Source organism: Micromesistius poutassou (genome assembly GCF_964030765.1).
Source record: "Micromesistius poutassou genome assembly, chromosome: 14".
NCBI lineage: Eukaryota > Metazoa > Chordata > Actinopteri > Gadiformes > Gadidae > Micromesistius > Micromesistius poutassou.
Window position 1 is genome coordinate 12,083,987 of NC_140284.1, and position 18,446 is coordinate 12,102,432.

At 44.7% G+C, this 18,446-nt stretch overlaps 1 protein-coding gene across 1 annotated transcript in view; it reads left to right on the forward strand.

Annotated features, from left to right (window-relative positions):
• The window catches only part of pde1a (phosphodiesterase 1A, calmodulin-dependent), a gene marked incomplete at its 5' end in the record, with an annotated part of 39,695 nt that overhangs the window by 14,575 nt on the left and 6,674 nt on the right, over positions 1–18,446 (forward strand). The window contains 6 exons of the mRNA XM_084478960.1: positions 3,612–3,725; positions 3,892–4,074; positions 4,719–4,785; positions 4,865–4,981; positions 10,077–10,217; positions 13,142–13,242. Of these exons, the coding sequence (XP_084335086.1) occupies positions 3,612–3,725; positions 3,892–4,074; positions 4,719–4,785; positions 4,865–4,981; positions 10,077–10,217; positions 13,142–13,242 (723 nt within the window). The remainder of the gene's footprint in view (positions 1–3,611; positions 3,726–3,891; positions 4,075–4,718; positions 4,786–4,864; positions 4,982–10,076; positions 10,218–13,141; positions 13,243–18,446) is intronic.

Here is an 18,446-nt window from a genome sequence, read left to right on the forward strand (position 1 = left end):
AGATACTGACGGAATAATTCCAGTTAAAACAACAACAGTTCTAGAATATGACCATGGCGCAGACTACTTTACGACCATATAGGCGTCTTTTAGCGTGGGTTGCAATTCTTATTGCAGCCTGCTGGGTTATGCGATAAACATACAGAGTAACCCGGTCGCTGAGCTGCCCTGCCCCAACATTGGATGAAACTCAACTAGAATCGACACCATCATCCAAAATTTGATGTTAGATAGTTAATGTGAAAATCACATTATTAAAAATAGACTTGGAGCAATGATTTACTGAGGAAAATTTGTTTGGGAGCATGCTTTTGCAAGTAGTTTGCTGCCTCACCTGCCCATTTGGGGCATTCGGCACGCGCCTGCTAGAGAGACAAGCTAGATAGAACAGCTCTTGAGACCAGCCAGTGAGACCACCTAGTGAGACCAGCTAGAGAGACCAGCTATTGAGACCAGCTAGAGAGACCAGATAGTGAGACCAGCTAGTGAGACCAGCTAGAGAGACCAGCTAGTGAGACCAGCTAGAGAGACCAGATAGTGAGACCAGCTAGTGAGACCAGCTAGAGAGACCAGCTAGAGAGACCAGTTGGAGAGACCAGCTAGTGAGACCAGCTTGTGAGACCACCTAGTGAGACCAGCTAGAGAGACCAGTTGGAGAGACCAGCTAGTGAGACCAGCTAGTGAGACCAGCTAGAGAGACCAGCTAGAGAGACCAGCTAGAGAGACCTGCATCTCCATTTCAACTGTGGCTTTAGCTGATGACACTTCTCTTGAGTAGATGGCGTCCTCCACAAGGTCTTTTTTCAACTGCAAAGCAGAGACTCATGTCACTTTTATCGTATTTCTTTCATTAAAAACTGCTTGACTGGTGCCCAGCAAGGCCTTTCCTCTAAGCTGTTCTAAAACTACAGCCCGGTCTGAGTAGGAGGTAGACAAGTGGGTCTGCCTTGTGGGCTTGATAGAGGGGGCCTGCAGGACAGGTGGACAGGCTGAAACCAGGACGTGGGACTGGGGGAAAACACCATCACACTAAATACTTAGGGGTGGAAAAAGTACTACGATACTAAGCAGCCAAGAGTTAAGGCCCCAGTATACTCGCCGTTCCCAAGTTGTCGCGCGACAATGTGACGTCAAAATGACGTAGATCTCGCCGGCGCGACAGGATTTAAGCCCTGTCACGCCGTGTCGCGCACCACTCTTTTTTTTTCAGTGGCGCGTGACAAAGCAGAAGCACAAGATGGAACATTTCGAAGGCAAGCTTTCCGAGCAAGTGCGCCTCTATAGGCACCTGTATGATACTTCAATGAAAGAACACAGGGATGCCCAGAGGTGCAGAAATTCATGGCGAGAAATCGCAACTAATGTTGGAAGGGATGAGGCCACATGCCAATTTTATTGTGTGGTGTGTGTATATATATATATATATATAAATATTTTATATATATATTTTATATATTTATATTTTATATATTATATATAATATTTTATATATATATAATATTTTTTCCCGCTAATAAACCGTGGTTTTACGTAAGTGCTGACATTGACTGTGACATCATTGCTGCTGCCAGCTCTGCCATTGTTTACATTTTATTCTTCTTCTAGTGTGTGGAAATAGTAAAAAGTCGGTAGCCTTTCCTCAGTGGCGACACCTCTGTTTAGGAGAAGACTGCAAATAGTGTCGTGGCCACCAGCGCGAGTATAAATAGTCACGGCGCTCCCGTGACGTCACAATGTCGCGCGACAACTTTCTGGAGATGAGTGGAAGGGAAGACGGAGATCAACACTCAGTGTAGATTGAGCAGAGGAAGTGAAGGGTAAATATTTGTGTACACTGATCAGATGACGTGGCGGGTGAACCGGAGAGCCCACCAATCCACACACACACACAGGAAGAGGAGAGAGAGCCTGGGCCAGGCTTGGGGCCAGGACGCTGCACCATCTCTTGGCTTTTGATAGAACCCCACCCTGCAGGTGCACCTGGGCTGCCCTCCTCCACACTGACCTCAATCCTCACAGTGCGCTGACCTAGCAACCAAACCCAAGCTAGTTGCAAGCCAGTCATTACCATGGCTAAAGATATAACACACCAACCACATAATAAGCAGTGCGGCATTGTGAGACAAATATTACAATTCATGCATTTTATAGATTTAACAATATTTATTAAACATTACAGTCAGAATTTACGTAGCGTTACTCCATAAGCTCTGTCTTTCTCAATGCCATGTTTGGGTTAAAATTGCTCATGCATCTTCCAGAACTTCAGAGTCTCCATCACTGGGCAGAGCTGCTGTCATAGACAGTGTTGAAGCGTGAAGATACCAGTCGCCCCGGTATAGATCATCAAATGATTTGTAATATTTTATATGATATATGTATATTCAGACATGTGTCTATACTGTTTACTAATAAACCTTACCAAAAATCGTTTTCATGGGAACACACCAGCGACATCTAGACCTACAACTAGTATCTCTTCTTTCATTCCTTTCTAAAACACTGGAACATGCCATCTCTAACCAACTGTCCTCCTATCTCTCACGAAACAATCTGCTTGACCCTCATCAGTCAGGCTTCAAGACCGCACACTCCACTGAGACAGCTCTCCTCGTGGTGACTGAGTCACGTGCTGCCAGAGCCTCGTCCCTCTCATCGGTTCTCATTCTCCTTCACCTGTCCATGGCGTTCTACACCTGACTCTGCACTATTCTGGTTCACATCCTAAAGCTCTAGAGCTTTCACAACCTTTACAACATTTCAAATGGAGTGCAGTCAAACTATCTTGGAGTTGGAGTTGAATGGTAATGTTCACCCTGCCAATAGCCGCAAATCTCATCTCAGTCGACGGGGGTGGGGGGGTTGGATCACGGACGAGCGCTACTGCGGGCGCGATTGTCGACAGGGGGTTGGATCACGGACGAGCACTACTTCGGGCGCGATTGTCGACGGGGGGGGGGGGGGGGGTTGGATCGCGGACGAGCGCTACTGCGGGCGCGATTGTCGACGGGGGGGGTTGGATCGTTTGGGGGGGCCACAGGGGGGGCCGGACTCAGAGTTACGGGGGCACTGGCCCCCCCTGGCCCCCCCCTAGAACCGCCACTGGTAGCAGAAGACTGCTTTAGCTCCTTCACAGCCTGCTAGACAGGTTTCTCTCTCGTAGCAAATTCTTGAAAATCCTCTGGTGTATGACATCCCCCCAATTAGACCCTATGGCTACAGCATTAGACCCTATGACTACAGCATTAGACCCTATGACTACAGCATTAGACCCTATGACTACAGCATTAGACCCTATGGCTACAGCATTAGACCCTATGACTACAGCATTAGACCCTATGACTTCAGCATTAGACCCTATGACTACAGCATTAGACCCTATGACTACAGCATTAGACCCTATTACTACAGCATTAGACCCTATGGCTACAGCATTAGACCCTATGACTACAGCATTAGACCCTATGGCTACAGCATTAGACCCTATGACTACAGCATTAGACCCTATGGCTACAGCATTAGACCCTATGGCTACAGCATTAGACCCTATGACTACAGCATTAGACCCTATGGCTACAGCATTAGACCTGATGGTGTGCTGTGATGTCTAGGCTCCGGGGGGTTCTGGCCCAGATGGACGAGGGGCTGGTGGACCTGGCGGAGCTCAGAAGGAACCTGGAGCTGGCTGCTTCTGTCCTGGAGGCGGTTTACGTTGACGAGAGCAGGTACGCCCAGAACACACAACCCCCAACGGCAGAGAGGACCCACAAAGGTCACACATGTTGACAACAGTGTGTGTGTGTGTGCGTGAGTGTGCGTGTGCGTGTGCGTGTGTGTGCGTGTGCGTGAGTGCGCGTGTGTGTGTGTGCGTGTGTGTATGTGCCCCCACAGACGTCTGCTGGATACTGAGGATGAGCTCAGTGAGTTGCAGGCGGAGTCGGTGCCCAGCGAGGTCCGCTATTGGCTGGCGTCGACTTTCAGCAGGAAGCTGGGTGTGGCCCGGCGCCGGCCGGAGGAGAAGCCCCGGTTCAGGAGCATCGTCCACGCCGTGCAGGCCGGCATCTTCGTGGAGAGGTGAGGGGCAGGAGGAGGCTGGTGAACACCTTGAAGGGCTGGTGTTATGCTTTGTAGACCTTTTGCTTTAGACGGTTATATGCCTTATGTATACAGTACATGTTTTACGTCTAGAAAAATCGTCCAAGCCAGGGGGCGTATTCGCGCACACCAAACACGCCCCTCAGTAAGTGTGTGAAACAGCCTGTTTGCACTCAAACTTAACTTCCATAACAGTGTGACGTGGGCAGTGCAGGAGTTCCGAATCCCAGCTACCCGCAATGTTTACAACTTCTCGGGGGTGTGAATTTGCCGACACACACGCAAAGCGCTCAACCAATCACAACAGAGTGGGTGTGCTGACCAATCACAGCAGACTGGGCTACTCGGGAGGGGGGCCTTAAAGCGACGTGATACAAATCAGAATGTTTTTGAAAGATGCTGAAATTGGTTTTGCAGAAATAGTGTGAGAATAATAAGGGGTATTGTTAACATAAAGGCATGTAACCCTATTCTAGAAGTATCCCCAAATGCAATTATTAACCCTTAAAAAGCATGAAATGGGATCTTTAAAGGATCTACAGCCAGGCACCCAGCTGGTACTATATTCTATAATGTATAATATATAGAACATATGATTTAGATTATATTTTCTATATCTTAAGGATCTACAGGCGTACATCCAACATGGCCGGTCTCACCTACCCTCCAGCCGCTCTCGCCTCTCTCAAGGTAAACAGGATGTGACATCATAGCTTTCGCCTCCGTGGAGTGGTGGCGGCGGTGACAGCTTGTGAATGGTTGTTTCCAGGAAGTAGACAAGTGGTCCTTTGATGTCTTCGTGTTCCAAGAGGCGACAGGAGAACATGCCCTCAAGTTCCTGACCTATGACCTCCTGACCCGATATGACCTTATCAACAGATACAGGGTAAACTTACACACACACACACACACACACACACACACACTCTATACCCCCCCCCACACACACACACACACACACACACACACACACACACACACACACAAACACACACACACACACACACACACACACACACACACACACACATACACATATACTCACACTCTATACCCCCACACACACACTCTATATTGGATTGGAGCAGCTTCGTGAGGTGGCCCTCAGGTTTATGTTCATGACTGAAGGACGCCCGAGGTTCCTGGTGGTGGATTCAGGGGCGCAGCTGTGTGGTCAGTGAGTGGAGGAGAACCCTCCAGGCTATAGGTTCCGAGCCACACGCAAGAACTGTTTTTGGTTTGCCATTATGGATTATAGATTTATAGATGTAGATTGGGGAGCTTAATAAGGTTTGATGTTTTTCTTGGCTTAAAGGACAGGTACCACTGAACATGTCTGTGTGGTAGTGATAAGAGGCGCCCCAAAAGCAGCTTGCCAGAGGTTATATGAGGGAGAGCAGAAGGGGCCCGGGTATTGTTCCCTGGGGAACGCCACACAGCAGATGAGCAGATAAAGAGACTAAGGGAGATGTACATTTTCTATTAGCTAAGTAGTTATCTTGAGTAGTCTGGGATGTAACCAGCTGCCAGGGAGATGTTTAGACTCTTTATCCAGCTGTTTCCAAACGGAGACAGGGAGTGTGTCTCCAACAGAAGGGTTGAGAAGGAGGAGGGAGGCAGCTTCTCTAAAGTCTGTTGGCGTAATCAGTTATAATAAGCTAAGTAGACAGTTCATGATTTCTTAAGCAGGAATGATAATTCTTTCATGTGTAGATGGTTGACAGCTCGGTCCTTCTCCATCTGCACTCAGCTTTCCTACATTCAAAGAGGCTGTACATAGAGTCAGGTCCATAGAGGCTGTATATAGAGTCAGGTCCATAGAGGCTGTATATAGAGTCAGGTCCATAGAGGCTGTGTATACAGGCTGTATATACAGTTAGGTCCATAGAGGCTGTATATAGAGTCAGGTACATAGAGGTACATAGAGGCTGTATATAGAGTCAGGTCCATAGAGGCTGTATAAAGAGTCAGGTACATAGAGGTCCATAGAGGCTGTATATAGAGGCAGGTCCATAGAGGCTATATATAGAGTCAGGTACATAGAGGCTGTATATAGAGGTTGTATATACAGTTAGGTACATAGAGGTTGTATATACAGTTAGGTACATAGAGGCTGTATATAGAGTCAGGTCCATAGAGGCTGTATATAGAGTCAGGTACATAGAGGTACATAGAGGCTGTATATACAGTCAGGTCCATAGAGGCTGTATATAGAGGCTGTATATAGAGTCTGGTACATAGACTCTGTATGTAGAGGTTCATTCAGGGGAAGAATCAGCAAATGATAAAGACCTGGGGCCTCATGTACTAAGACTTGCGTGGATTTCTAACTAAAACTTTGCGGACGCCAAAATTTGGAAAGCTGCTGCGCACAAATAAATCTGGATGTATCAATCCTTGCGTAAGCACGATTTCACGCAGATTCTCTTTGTACATCCCAATTAACGTGAAATTGTGCGCACGTGCACGAGCCCGTCTCTCCACCCAGTCTCCTCCCTCATTTAATATGCTAATTCGTATAAATGAACCTGCAGTAGTGCGCTCGTTAGGAGAAAGGAGAAAATGGAGAAAGGAAGAAAAAATAACTTTAGTGAATGCGAGGTGGAGGTGCTGATTTCGGAGGTAGAGGCCAGAAATAAGATCTTGTTTGGCTCTCTTTCCTCCGGAATCAGCACCAAAAGCAAAAAACTGGCGTGGGAAAACGTTGCCAAGTCGGTCAATGAGGTTGGGGCCAAAAGCCGAACTCTGGCTGACATTAAAAAAAGTGGTCGGACATCAAGGTGGACGTAAAAAGAAAGGTGTCTGCCCACCGGAGAAGTGTGGGTCAGACAGGCAGCGGGGCGGAGTCGGGGAGCTCGCCCTATTTGAGCAAAGGGTGGCAGCTGTGATTTGGGATCGGCTCACCTTTGCCCAAAAAATCATAATTGTCGCAGTACACCCCTTCATTTCGAATGCGACCATCTTCTAACAAGGCCAACACTGCCATTGTCAACCTATCGATTATTGCCACATTTTGCGCATGCTTTTATATTCTCATTTATTTGGATGCATGCTGACAGTTGTTCCCATACACCCAAGGTGTCAATAATATGTACACAATTCGAAATCGACCGACTGGTTCATTGATAGATTGAATTTAAGTAACAATGGCTTGTTCTTACTCCACGCAACATCAAATAATAATACTGCAGTCAATAATCTGACGACATATGCGTGAAGAGAGATCCATTAGCGATGTCATGCGTGGTCATGAAATATGTAACGTTTAATAAACAAGTCATCACTGAAAATAATATTGCTGGGGCTTCCTTTTAATTTCATTTTAACTCCAATAGTAACAATATATTTTTATGGGTCTGTTTACGTTTAGCCTAATATCAACAACAGTGTCACATTATGCGTCTCGACAACAATAATGTATGATTGAAGTGCATTTAAGATCACACATCCCGACGTTCAAATCCACTTTGAACTAGCCTCATATTGCAATATTACTTCATCATGATTCGTGATCGAGTAGGCCTAATGTTGTTGCGCTGCATTGCCTCTATGTGCCGCAGTCAAAGTCAGTCTTTGTACATCCGAACGTTTGCGTGAGAAGTTGCTTACGCAGCTTTTTTGTGCGTAAGCAAGCTTTGTACATGAGGCCCCTGGTTGTTAGGGGATCAATGGCATCTCAAGTACCCAAGCATAAGTGGTTGAAAAGCTTCTCTGTCTGTCGCTGGCCCTCCTGTTGAGCATCGATTAAGCGGAGCACATGGCATGTGATTGGTCGAATTTGAAAAGGTAAAGTAAATATGAGAGAAGATGGTTTATGGGCTGAAATGCTGAAATGACTACCTTAGACCAGGCCTGGAGCCACGGTGGGCCAAGGAGGGTCGGGCCAACCCACTTTTAGGTTAGCCCAATCAGAAGGCTTCATTATTGGAAGACACACATGGGGGCAAAGCCTGATCAGCCAATAAGGGCAGACTAGTGACCAAAGAAGACTAACGGTTTCCAATGTGTTCAGAATAGTTGCCTATTCTGAACACATTGGGGCCAGTAACAACCCAACGATAATGTAGTTTGTCAACAAACACACAAATAATTCTGCACTGTTTATGCCGCTGTGATTATTAGGCTATGAGTTACACTCAGTAGTGTCGACGACCAGACAGAAGCAGCTGATCATAGAACTGACAGGTTACCCTCCTTGGTGTAGAACGACCAGACAGAAGCAGCTGATCATAGAACTGGCAGGTTACCATCGAAAATTAGCGCCAAAATATCTGTGAGTTTGTAGACAAACTACAACTACAACAATCTTGTTCAGTTGTTACTGCCACCCGTGTTGAATAAGTGACGATGCGACACTATGGTAATCAAGGCAGCATAGTTTTACTCGACACGGCCGAAAGTGCCAACGGAAAAAAGCCATTCCAAGCCCCCATTGTATGATGTGTGTGAGTGCTTATGGTTATGCTCTGCCAAACCACCATGCAATACAGTTGTGTGATGTGGCTATTTACTGCCTGTCTCAGTGCCTGCAACGTTACCTGACCATTAAACTGTCGTGCATTGGCAGGTAGTTTGAAGTGTGAATGCTTGGTCATTTCTGCCTACATTAGTGCTTTAGATGGTCCTAAAGACCACTGCAAGTCTCCCACAACGGCCAGTAAGCGAGTTCGGAGAGCTGCATTCAGTGAACAGAGCTTGCATGTATGGGGTGCCGATTGTAAGAATTCGGTTACAATTTTTTAACTGTGAAATTTTCAACATTTAGCTCACTTTCCTCACATTTAGCGCATTTTCCTCACATTTGAGACAGAAATTCATGTAAAACAACACGTTATATGTAATTGTCAACAATATGTTCAAATGTAAAAAATACATATTATAGATATAATATTATATATATTATATCAAAATCTAAATGTTAAATATAAATCTAAATGTTATATCTAAATCTAAATCTTAAATTTATATCTAAATGTTAAATGTTAAATCTAAATGTTATATCTAAATGTGTCGCCAAGTGTAAAGCTAAATATTTAGAAAATATTCAAATCCCAGAGGAAACGGAGCCCAGTGCAGCCTTCAGACCTCACCGCCCCCCCCCTGAAGGCAGGCCTGGCTGGTGCTCTAGGAGACGCTGAACGGTTATTGCAGGTGTGGGGCTGCACTCCATGGTGTAGCTCCCCCGGTCCAGTCCACAACATTAAGTTAAGTTGTTTTAATTGTAGCTCTTTATGCATACTCATCCGTCACACAGCTTACTGTTAGTTAACAGTGGCTAACCCCCTCCAGTATGCATAAAGAAATTAAAACAACTTAACTCACCGCTGCACTGGGCGCCGTTTCCTTGGGGATTTGAATATTTTCTAAATATTTAGCTTTACACTTGGCGACTAAATAAATGTAAGATTTAGATTTAGATATACATTTAGATTTAACATTTAACATTTAGATATAAATTTAAGAGTTAGATTTAGATTTAACATTTAGATTTAGATATAACATGTATTTTTTACATTTGAACATATTGTTGACAATTACATATAACGTGTTGTTTTACATGAATTTCTGTCTCAAATGTGAGGAAAATGCGCTAAATGTGAGGAAAGTGAGCTAAATGTTGGAAATTTATCAGCTAAAAAATTGTAACAGTATTTTTACAATCGGCACCCCGTACGCATGAGCAGAGACATAATGTCCATCCCAATATGAAGGGTGGTGAAGACATAGGAACAACATTTTGTCTGACAGAGATCAGGTCTACTGTGCTAGTTTGTGCTAGTTTTAGGTGTGCAAAGTGTATAATGTGTGTCTAATGTGTGTATAATGTGTGTCTAATGTGTGTATAATGTGTGTCTAATGTGTGTATTATGTAGAGCCGGTAGGTGGTTGGTTCCGTGCGTGGAGGCTCTGCGGGCAGGCTGTTCATAACGTCCTTGTAATGTGTGTGTTTATACTGATGTGTATTAATGTGTATTGTGTAGATCCCGCTAGGTGCTCTGGTCCAGTACGTGGAGGCTCTGGAGGCCGGCTACAGCAGAAACAGAAACCCCTACCACAACCTGACCCACGCGGCCGATGTCCTGCAGACCGCCCACTACCTGATGCTGCACACTGGAGTCATGGTACATGTTATGTATATATATATATATACTATATTAACGCTCTGGAGTCATGGTACATGTTATGTATATATATATATATATACTATATTAACGCTCTGGAGTCATGGTACATGTTATGTATATATATATATATATATATATATATATATATATATATATCATGGTATATGTTATGCTGACACTATATTAACGCTCTGGAGTCATGGTATATGTTATGCTGACACTATATTAACGCTCTGGAGTCATGGTAGATGTTATGCTAACGCTATACTATATAACACACTAGAGTCACGGTATAGTATATTCATATTCTTTATTTTTTGCAGGTTTATCCATATTTGCAGGTCATCCATATAGGTCTATCCATATTTGCATATACCACACTGAGCGAACAACAGAACACACAGAGCCCTTCCTCCTCTACCTGGGCCTTGGATGAGGGGAATGCGATGCATAAGCCACAGGCTTCCATCCTTCCTCCCAGCTCTGTAGAAGGACGCCTCCCAAGCCTTACATGATGCATGGGCTGAGCATTGCTGTCCTAATGAGGGTCCTGCATGGCCCGCCCAGGAGGAGACGACAGCGCGGTGAACCATGGGGCCTGGTCCGCCTCCCAGACCCTGTAGGGTTTCTCTGTGAGGTCACAGAGCAACTTGTCCTTTTTTGCTCGCCAGGGAATTAAATTTCCCAGCTGGTTGGCCGTCCCCAGAAAACTCCTCAACTCCCCTTTTGAGGTGACATTTGTGGGCTCCTGCATCTCTCACCACCCGTCCACATTCAGGGTGAGGCCTGCTTTGGAGCGCCATGCTCTCCCTGGCCCCGCACCCACACCAAGAGGTCATTGATGTTGCAAACCACATCTTCTAGCCCCTCGATGACCTCAGCCCTCACACTGGGAGTCATTGGGTGCTGAGGCAATGCCGCATGAAGAGGGTTGAGGTGGAACCACCTGTAGGTGTAATGAATGCCGTGTACGACTGATTCCTCTGCACGTGGAATCTGCCAAACCCCATGTTGCGATCCAGTTGACTGAACAGCGCAGAGTCCTACAGAAAATGGCCTCTGGTTTCAGCTTGATGCTGCTTGTGGTACCTCACCTCGGCCGGTGACAGCCTGAGGGAGTTGGAGTTGAGGGTCTCCATGACTATGCTGTCGACACGGATGAGTAGGCCCAGGGCTGCGATGGCCGGGCTCCCGTGTTTCTGACTGCATGGACCCCCTAGTGGTCTGCTCTGCTCCTATCCTCGTTCAGTCTGGCAGACACCTCAGGTGAATCCTGCCTGGACCGAACTAGTCTGGGACACAACGGTGACATCCACTGCTGTGTCAAGTTTGAGAGATATGTTTTTGTCCATTATGTCTATGACAACAGTATATGAATCAACATCCAATGTTACAGAGCCTAGAAACAAGCTTTCTTCCTCTTCCTCAATCCCATGCACAGCTTTACCAGCAAGGGAACGGCACTTTGCAGCAGGCCTGGCCCCCCTGCTTAGGGGGAGGCAGGCTGGACCCCCTGCTTAGGGGGAGGCAGGCCTCCCACAAATGTGGGGCTTTTATTTCTGAATTTGCTGATATTTGTCTTTTCCTTCTGCCCCCTGCCTCTTTAGTACTCTGTCCATGAAGCTAACAGCGCTCTGCGGTGTTAAGCTGCTGTTTGAACTCCTCTCACTGTCCTCCCATGTTAACAGACAGGTCCAGGTCCGTGTGCCAAACCCACATCCTGTCCCTGATGCAATCATCCTGCAACACTCCCTAACTCCAGGGCCCTGTAATCACCGTCAGACTGCAACAGGCTGCTTTGCTTCTGCTTGCATATAATAAAAGTTTAAAACGTTTCTTTTTCACTTCAAAGAAAGACTAAAGCCATCCCTAACGTTAGTGTTTGACTGAGCTTTAATGACCACGGAGCCTCTCAGAACGTCCTCAGCTTCATCTCCCCTAGAACAGATCAAAGTGTTCACCTGATTGTCCTCAGAGCTTCTTAAGTGCTCGCTCCACAGAATTTCTCCCATCTCTGCATCCACCTGCGGCTCAGTTCCACTTGGAGAAACCAAAGAGCTGCTGGTGGAGACGTTGGGGGCAGGCGGCCACTGTTGTAAACCTTGGGGAGCGAGTGGAGAACTCACAACACGCCGGGGAATCAACTTATTTTTAGAGCCAGCCAAAGGCGTTAGACTGTTTAATTAAAAATAATTTAAATATAACACTTTCCAAAATACATATCAACATAATATGTACGCTGATGTATTTGTAATATGTCGGAAAATGACTGCTGAACAATTTTAGATTACAATATCTTTGTAATTGTTCACCATTTGCTAGACTCATTTACTCAAGTACACGTCTGCAGGCCTCACGTACAAACACTGAACTATATCAAGATAGATAGATAGATAGATTTACTTTATTGATCTCAAGCTGGGAAATTGCAGTGTAGCAGCAGCATTACACACAGTAACAACACAAATAACAACCTTGACATATGTATATATAAAAGAAGCAATATAAAATATAAAATGTAATATAAAAAATGTATAAATAAGCAGTATAATAATATAATTGTAGTGCAATCAACGTGATGGGACTCAATGGAGTCTACTTTATACTATATATATATATATATATATATATAGACACTATATATGCCCATAAACATACATATATATACTTGTGTGTGTATACCATATCACAGTGATATGGTAGTGGTAGAGGCAGTGTTGATATAGTATAGTGTGTGTCATGGTATACAGTATATTATACTATACTCACAGTTTACAGGTATATCAACACTACTTAATGTTACACACTGGAGGAATCGTATACGCACACATATTTATATCCATATATATATTTATGGATATAAATAAATGCATACTACCTCAATAATGTGTGTGTGTGTGTGTGTGTGTGTGTGTGTGCAGCATTGGCTCAGTGAACTGGAGATCCTAGCGATGGTCTTCGCTGCAGCAATCCATGACTTCGAACACACCGGGACCACCAACAACTTCCACATACAGACCAGGTACACACATTGTACTACACACTACAAACAAACACACACACACACACACACACACACTGTACTACACACTACTACGACTACACAACCCACATTGTGGGGACACACTAGCAAGTCAGCCCAGTTCTACTAGTTCAGACAAGTTGTACCAGTTCAGACAAAATATACACTTAACATAACACTATTAAGCTGACACTTCAAGCAACATACATTAAGTGCATTCAACAATGAAGCTAAAACCCAGACCAGCATACAGCGTACATATCCAGCTTTATTGTTTGATATTTGCTGGAGGATGGGCCTGTTGGCAGCAGGGAGTGATGAGCTGTGAGCAGCCGGGGAGCGGAGGAGGTCCACCAGCTGGAGGATGAGTGAGTGATGATGAGGCTGAGCGCCCACGCAGGCAGACCAGCAGAGGGGAGCTGCACTGGTCTAGACGCCGGATAAGAAGAGGACCAAAATACACTCCCAGACAAGATGATCACTACCAGTTCAGACCAGATGCACTGTACCAGTTCAGACCAGATACACCGTACCAGTTCAGACCAGATAGACTGAACCAGTTCAGACCAGGCCTGACCAAGCATAATGAGAAGAGGAAGAGAGCAGCATGTCGTTCCTCTTATGGCCTGCATGGGGTGCAAGAGGAACGACAGGAGGACATGGGATTGATGCCCGTAGTACAAAACCACTCTCTGTTCGGTGAGGACCTCAGTAGCTCATTGGGTGAGTGCTGCATGCAGCGCTCAACTATTGTTCTTCTTAGGTTTTATTCTTTCTTTCTTTTTTCTTTATTATTCTCTACAAACTTTCGGACCTATCTCCTTCCACAATCTTTCACCTAGAGACTCCATTCCAATTTTAAAATGCTAAGATTAGCTTGGAATAGCACACTTCCTTTCAGATTTTAAAACTTTTTAAGATATTCCACCTTTAATATATTATTTTTTACAATGGAAGTCAATGGGAGGACGGCGGAGCCGTCTGCCCATTCTCTCACACTTCAACTCCTTCAGACTTCATAACTTGGTAAACTTTTAACCATTGACCTTCGTTCAAAGGTTAAACAAATCAACACACTTGTATTTTCAATATCATTTATACTTTTTTCAGAATCACAGTTTCAATTCATACCCGCTTCGGATATTTCCAGTTGGTCTCATTGACGTTGAGGCTTGAGCGTTCTCATGGGCGTCAGTTTGGTTTGAAATGTGCTGGGGACAGAGACGCATTCGAAAGTGCATTTTCAGAAGTGCTGGGTACAATGAGGATGCAATCTTTTTTTTCTCTTTAATGCAGGTAATGAAAGGTTCTGAAAGACGGCATACCCATGTAGCTTACTAGTGAATAAAAGGGTGTCATCCCTATGTTCCCCGGGTCCTACGCTTTGTATGTGACCGGGGAGCGAATGTGTTTTTCGTAGGTGGAATCCGGAAGAATCATGAATATTAGGGTTACGGTTATGGTTAGGGTGAGGGTTAGGGTTAGGGTGAGGGTTACGGTTATGGTTAGGGTTAGGTTTAGGGTGAGGAGTCAGCGTGTGAGTTTGCCTGAAAGGCTGCCTGTCCAATCCTAGTGCTTGAGGCGAAACCTTTTCCGGATTCCGCCTACGAAAAATACAGTCGCGATCAGGGAACATAGGACCCGGGGAACATAGGTACGCTCCCAATAAAAGGTATACAAAAAACTGATGTCTGACACGTTTTATGAAGAAAGCGTTTCCAAAAAGCATTGGACATAGGCTATGACCCACTATTGTCGCTTTTCCACCGACAGTGGAACGCTACCAACACAAACAAAGAGGAGCTAGGAAAGCAAATTAACTATGTGTTTAAGTTGTGAAGGGGCAAACGTGTGGCTACACACAGCACTACAGATGTCGAAACAGATTGAAAAAGCAAAAGATATTTGTTGCACAGCTGAACGCTGTATCACATCATGAGCTGGCCGTTCTCAATTCACAACACGCATCCATCCAATCTACATCAGGCATTCTGACCAAAACTCATGCGCGCCCCACCACGATTATTCCACTAATTACTCCACTATCGTCATCTCCACTACACTGTATGAACGCAAACCATGGATAAGTTAGGCTACTTGGTGGCTATGGCTGACTTCAATCGAGTTAAAACAGCCGACCACCACAAAACACCTAACCACAGCACCAGCAAATCTTAAGCAATAAATATCGCATCTTACCTTTATTTATGTGGCAGGGGTCTGCAGATGCATCCCGTGGTGTAGCCTGCCACATCCATTTAGTTCTACAGGTTATCGCTCTGTATGTCCATGGTACTACCAACCTGCTCTGGTGCTTTTTACCTTCATGTATTCAGGCTAAAATGACTTGATTGTCTGATGCCTCATCATTGCATCCCAGCCAAAGAGTATTGGTATTAATACCTCATTCATTGTCCAAGCCAGGCTGGCAGCTCATACAAAAATAAGTAAGGGATAATCTATAGAACGCCAGTCATTAACGGGAAAATAAGCCCAGACAGGGCGGACAGGGCGAACCGGACACCGCGCGATGCGAAGGTGTCTCGCCCTGATGGGGCTTGTTCTCAGGCCCGGCGATTGCCATAGGCGAACTAGGCGATCGCCTAGGGCGGCAAAATGTGTTGGGGGCGCCCAAATGAAACATGTCTATTAAACATGAACATACTAGGGCGCCCACCGTCAACAATCCCGATCGCGCACCCCCCCGTCAACAACCACCCCGCCCTGTCAACAATCCCGATCGCGCCTTTTTTTGTGTGTCTTTTTACAATTCATTTGTTATTACCATTCGTAGTGTTGATCAGCAGAGAAATAGTCCGCCAAAGACGTTGACGTTGCTTAGCAACCAAATACGCTGGGGTTGATAAGTTACCGGACTACTTGCGGAGTGATACGAGAGACGTGAATCAGAGCCACTTTCCTTGACAGCGGACATTATGCAACGGTCAATTATCGAAAAATAATTCACCGCTGCAAGTCGGGAAGGACCATGCAAGTGAACAGCGCATACCACAGCATTGAGAAGAGCTGTGTAATAATCCATAATAATTAAACTCAAGTTTTTTGTCTTTTTAAGTGGTGGGTACAAAATGAATCTTGACGAAAACTGGTGGGGACTCGTCCCCAGCGTCCCCAGCGTAACTGACGCCTATGAGCGTTCTAGATGACACTCTCGCCCAAGGCGGCTAGTTAGCGATAGCCCAAGGTAGCTATGAAAGCCAACCATTGCGGACATCGTCCTCTGAGTTTCGTGTGGAAGTAAAGCAACCCGAGTCCTCCGAGTTCACGTCACAACAATGGCTGCCCATTTCGCTGTCATTACATTGATAGACTAAAGTGAACTTGCAGCAAGCATTAAGAGGCAAACTTAAAGGACAATTCCGGTATTTTGAACATTGAACATTTGCCCCCTTTCTGTGTTGTCTAGGATGAAATAGAGTGGTTGACACCGAAATTTTGACTATTGGTCCTGTCTCATTTGGCTAATTTTGAATCGCCCTGCCTGCTTCAGAAAGACCAAATAGTAATAATAGTCAAAACTTTGGTGTCAACCACTCTATACTCTCCTAGACAACCCAGAAAGGGGGCTCAATGTTCGAAATACCAGAATTGTCCTTTAACACCCATTCTAACATTTGCATTATGATACATTGCTTACAATTATAAAGAACCCCCTGATAAATTCTCACTCATGTTCAACCATCGGTTCTAATAACTGATTGATCTGATTCAGCAGAGAAGCGCAAAGAGGCCCCTGTGGGCACCCATACTTGTTGTTATGAAGTCTAGTCTCAAGAACGATCTATTTTTCCGGTTTTACGTCATAACCTACAAACTTCTGAGTTTTGAACTACACACTTGGGACAGTCGTGATGTCCAAAGTCTGCGCAGATCTGCGTTAGCATAATGCGTCTTCATAATACTTTAACGGCACCGAGAATCCAAAGCTTCAGTGAAAACTAGATGGAAAAAGTGTGTAGTTCAAAACATGACGCAGCTTTTACTTCTTCGCCACCTACAGAGTTTGTTATGTACGATCATTCAAAAACCCCATGTTATTTCACATAGACATTTGACCGAGGGAACAGGGAGCCTCAGAGGCGGGACTTAGATGTCTATAGTAATTAGGGGAGAGGAAGGGCCATCAGAGCTGTTACTCAAACCTCTGCGCCAGTTGTAAAGTTTGATTCATGATGTATTAGTCTAGCTGGCATTGACCGTACATAGTTCTCTGGTTATTTCAAGTTGAAGTTCTACATAAATGTAAGATCATTTTATCTATTTTGAGGGTTGTTTTATTTTAGCTCATGTACCAAACATACATTTTCTGTGGCTGTGTCCCTGCACACGGAGCGTGCGTGTGCGTGCGTCTGTGTGTGTGTGTGTGTGTGTGTGTGTGTGTGTGCGTGTGTGTGCGTCTGTGTGTGTGTGTGTGTGTGTGTGCAACGTAAAAGTTATAAAGTCAGTTAGGTGGCATTCAGGTTTGTGCTCACCATCTGTCTTTTAAATGCCTATTTTGTGTGTTGTGTATTAATGTCATCTCATTGAAGACCCATTTTCTGCTGCTGTCAGTGTGTTCTTTACAAAGACCTTGTAAGGTTTGTGTGTGAGAGAGATAGATGAGAGGTTCCTTGTGTACCACATAACGTCAAGTTAATAATCAGGTTGAGTTTAGGTGTGTATTCATGTATTTGCCATTGCAGAAGTATATGATTAATCTGTTTTCTGGCAATATACGTTTTGGGCGGGTTTTTGGTTGATTGGGCACTTTTTGGTCTATAGTTGGGCTAGAAATTGCCAATCTGATCTGGCAACACATGCTATCTACACACACAGCTGAGACTCAAAGGAGTCCAACGGTATAAGCCTAATAATTTTGTGAGCTTATTTCAATTAACTAGATGTGAAGGAATAAGGTCAATAACATACTTTTCCAAGTTACTACCACACACACACACACACACACACACACACACACACACACACAATCAGAATAGCTCAGCTATTCTGTATTTTATCTCAAATGTATTCAATGTATTCAAATAGCTAATTCACATTAGCTATTTGTTGTTGTTTGTTTAACACTTTATTTGTTTCCAACCATTTTAATTTTTTTAAATGGTGTGGATGTTGACATTGTTTACTCCATTTAGACTCTGTTCAAATCCCTTCACTTGATTTAAGCCATTTAAAATGTCTTTACG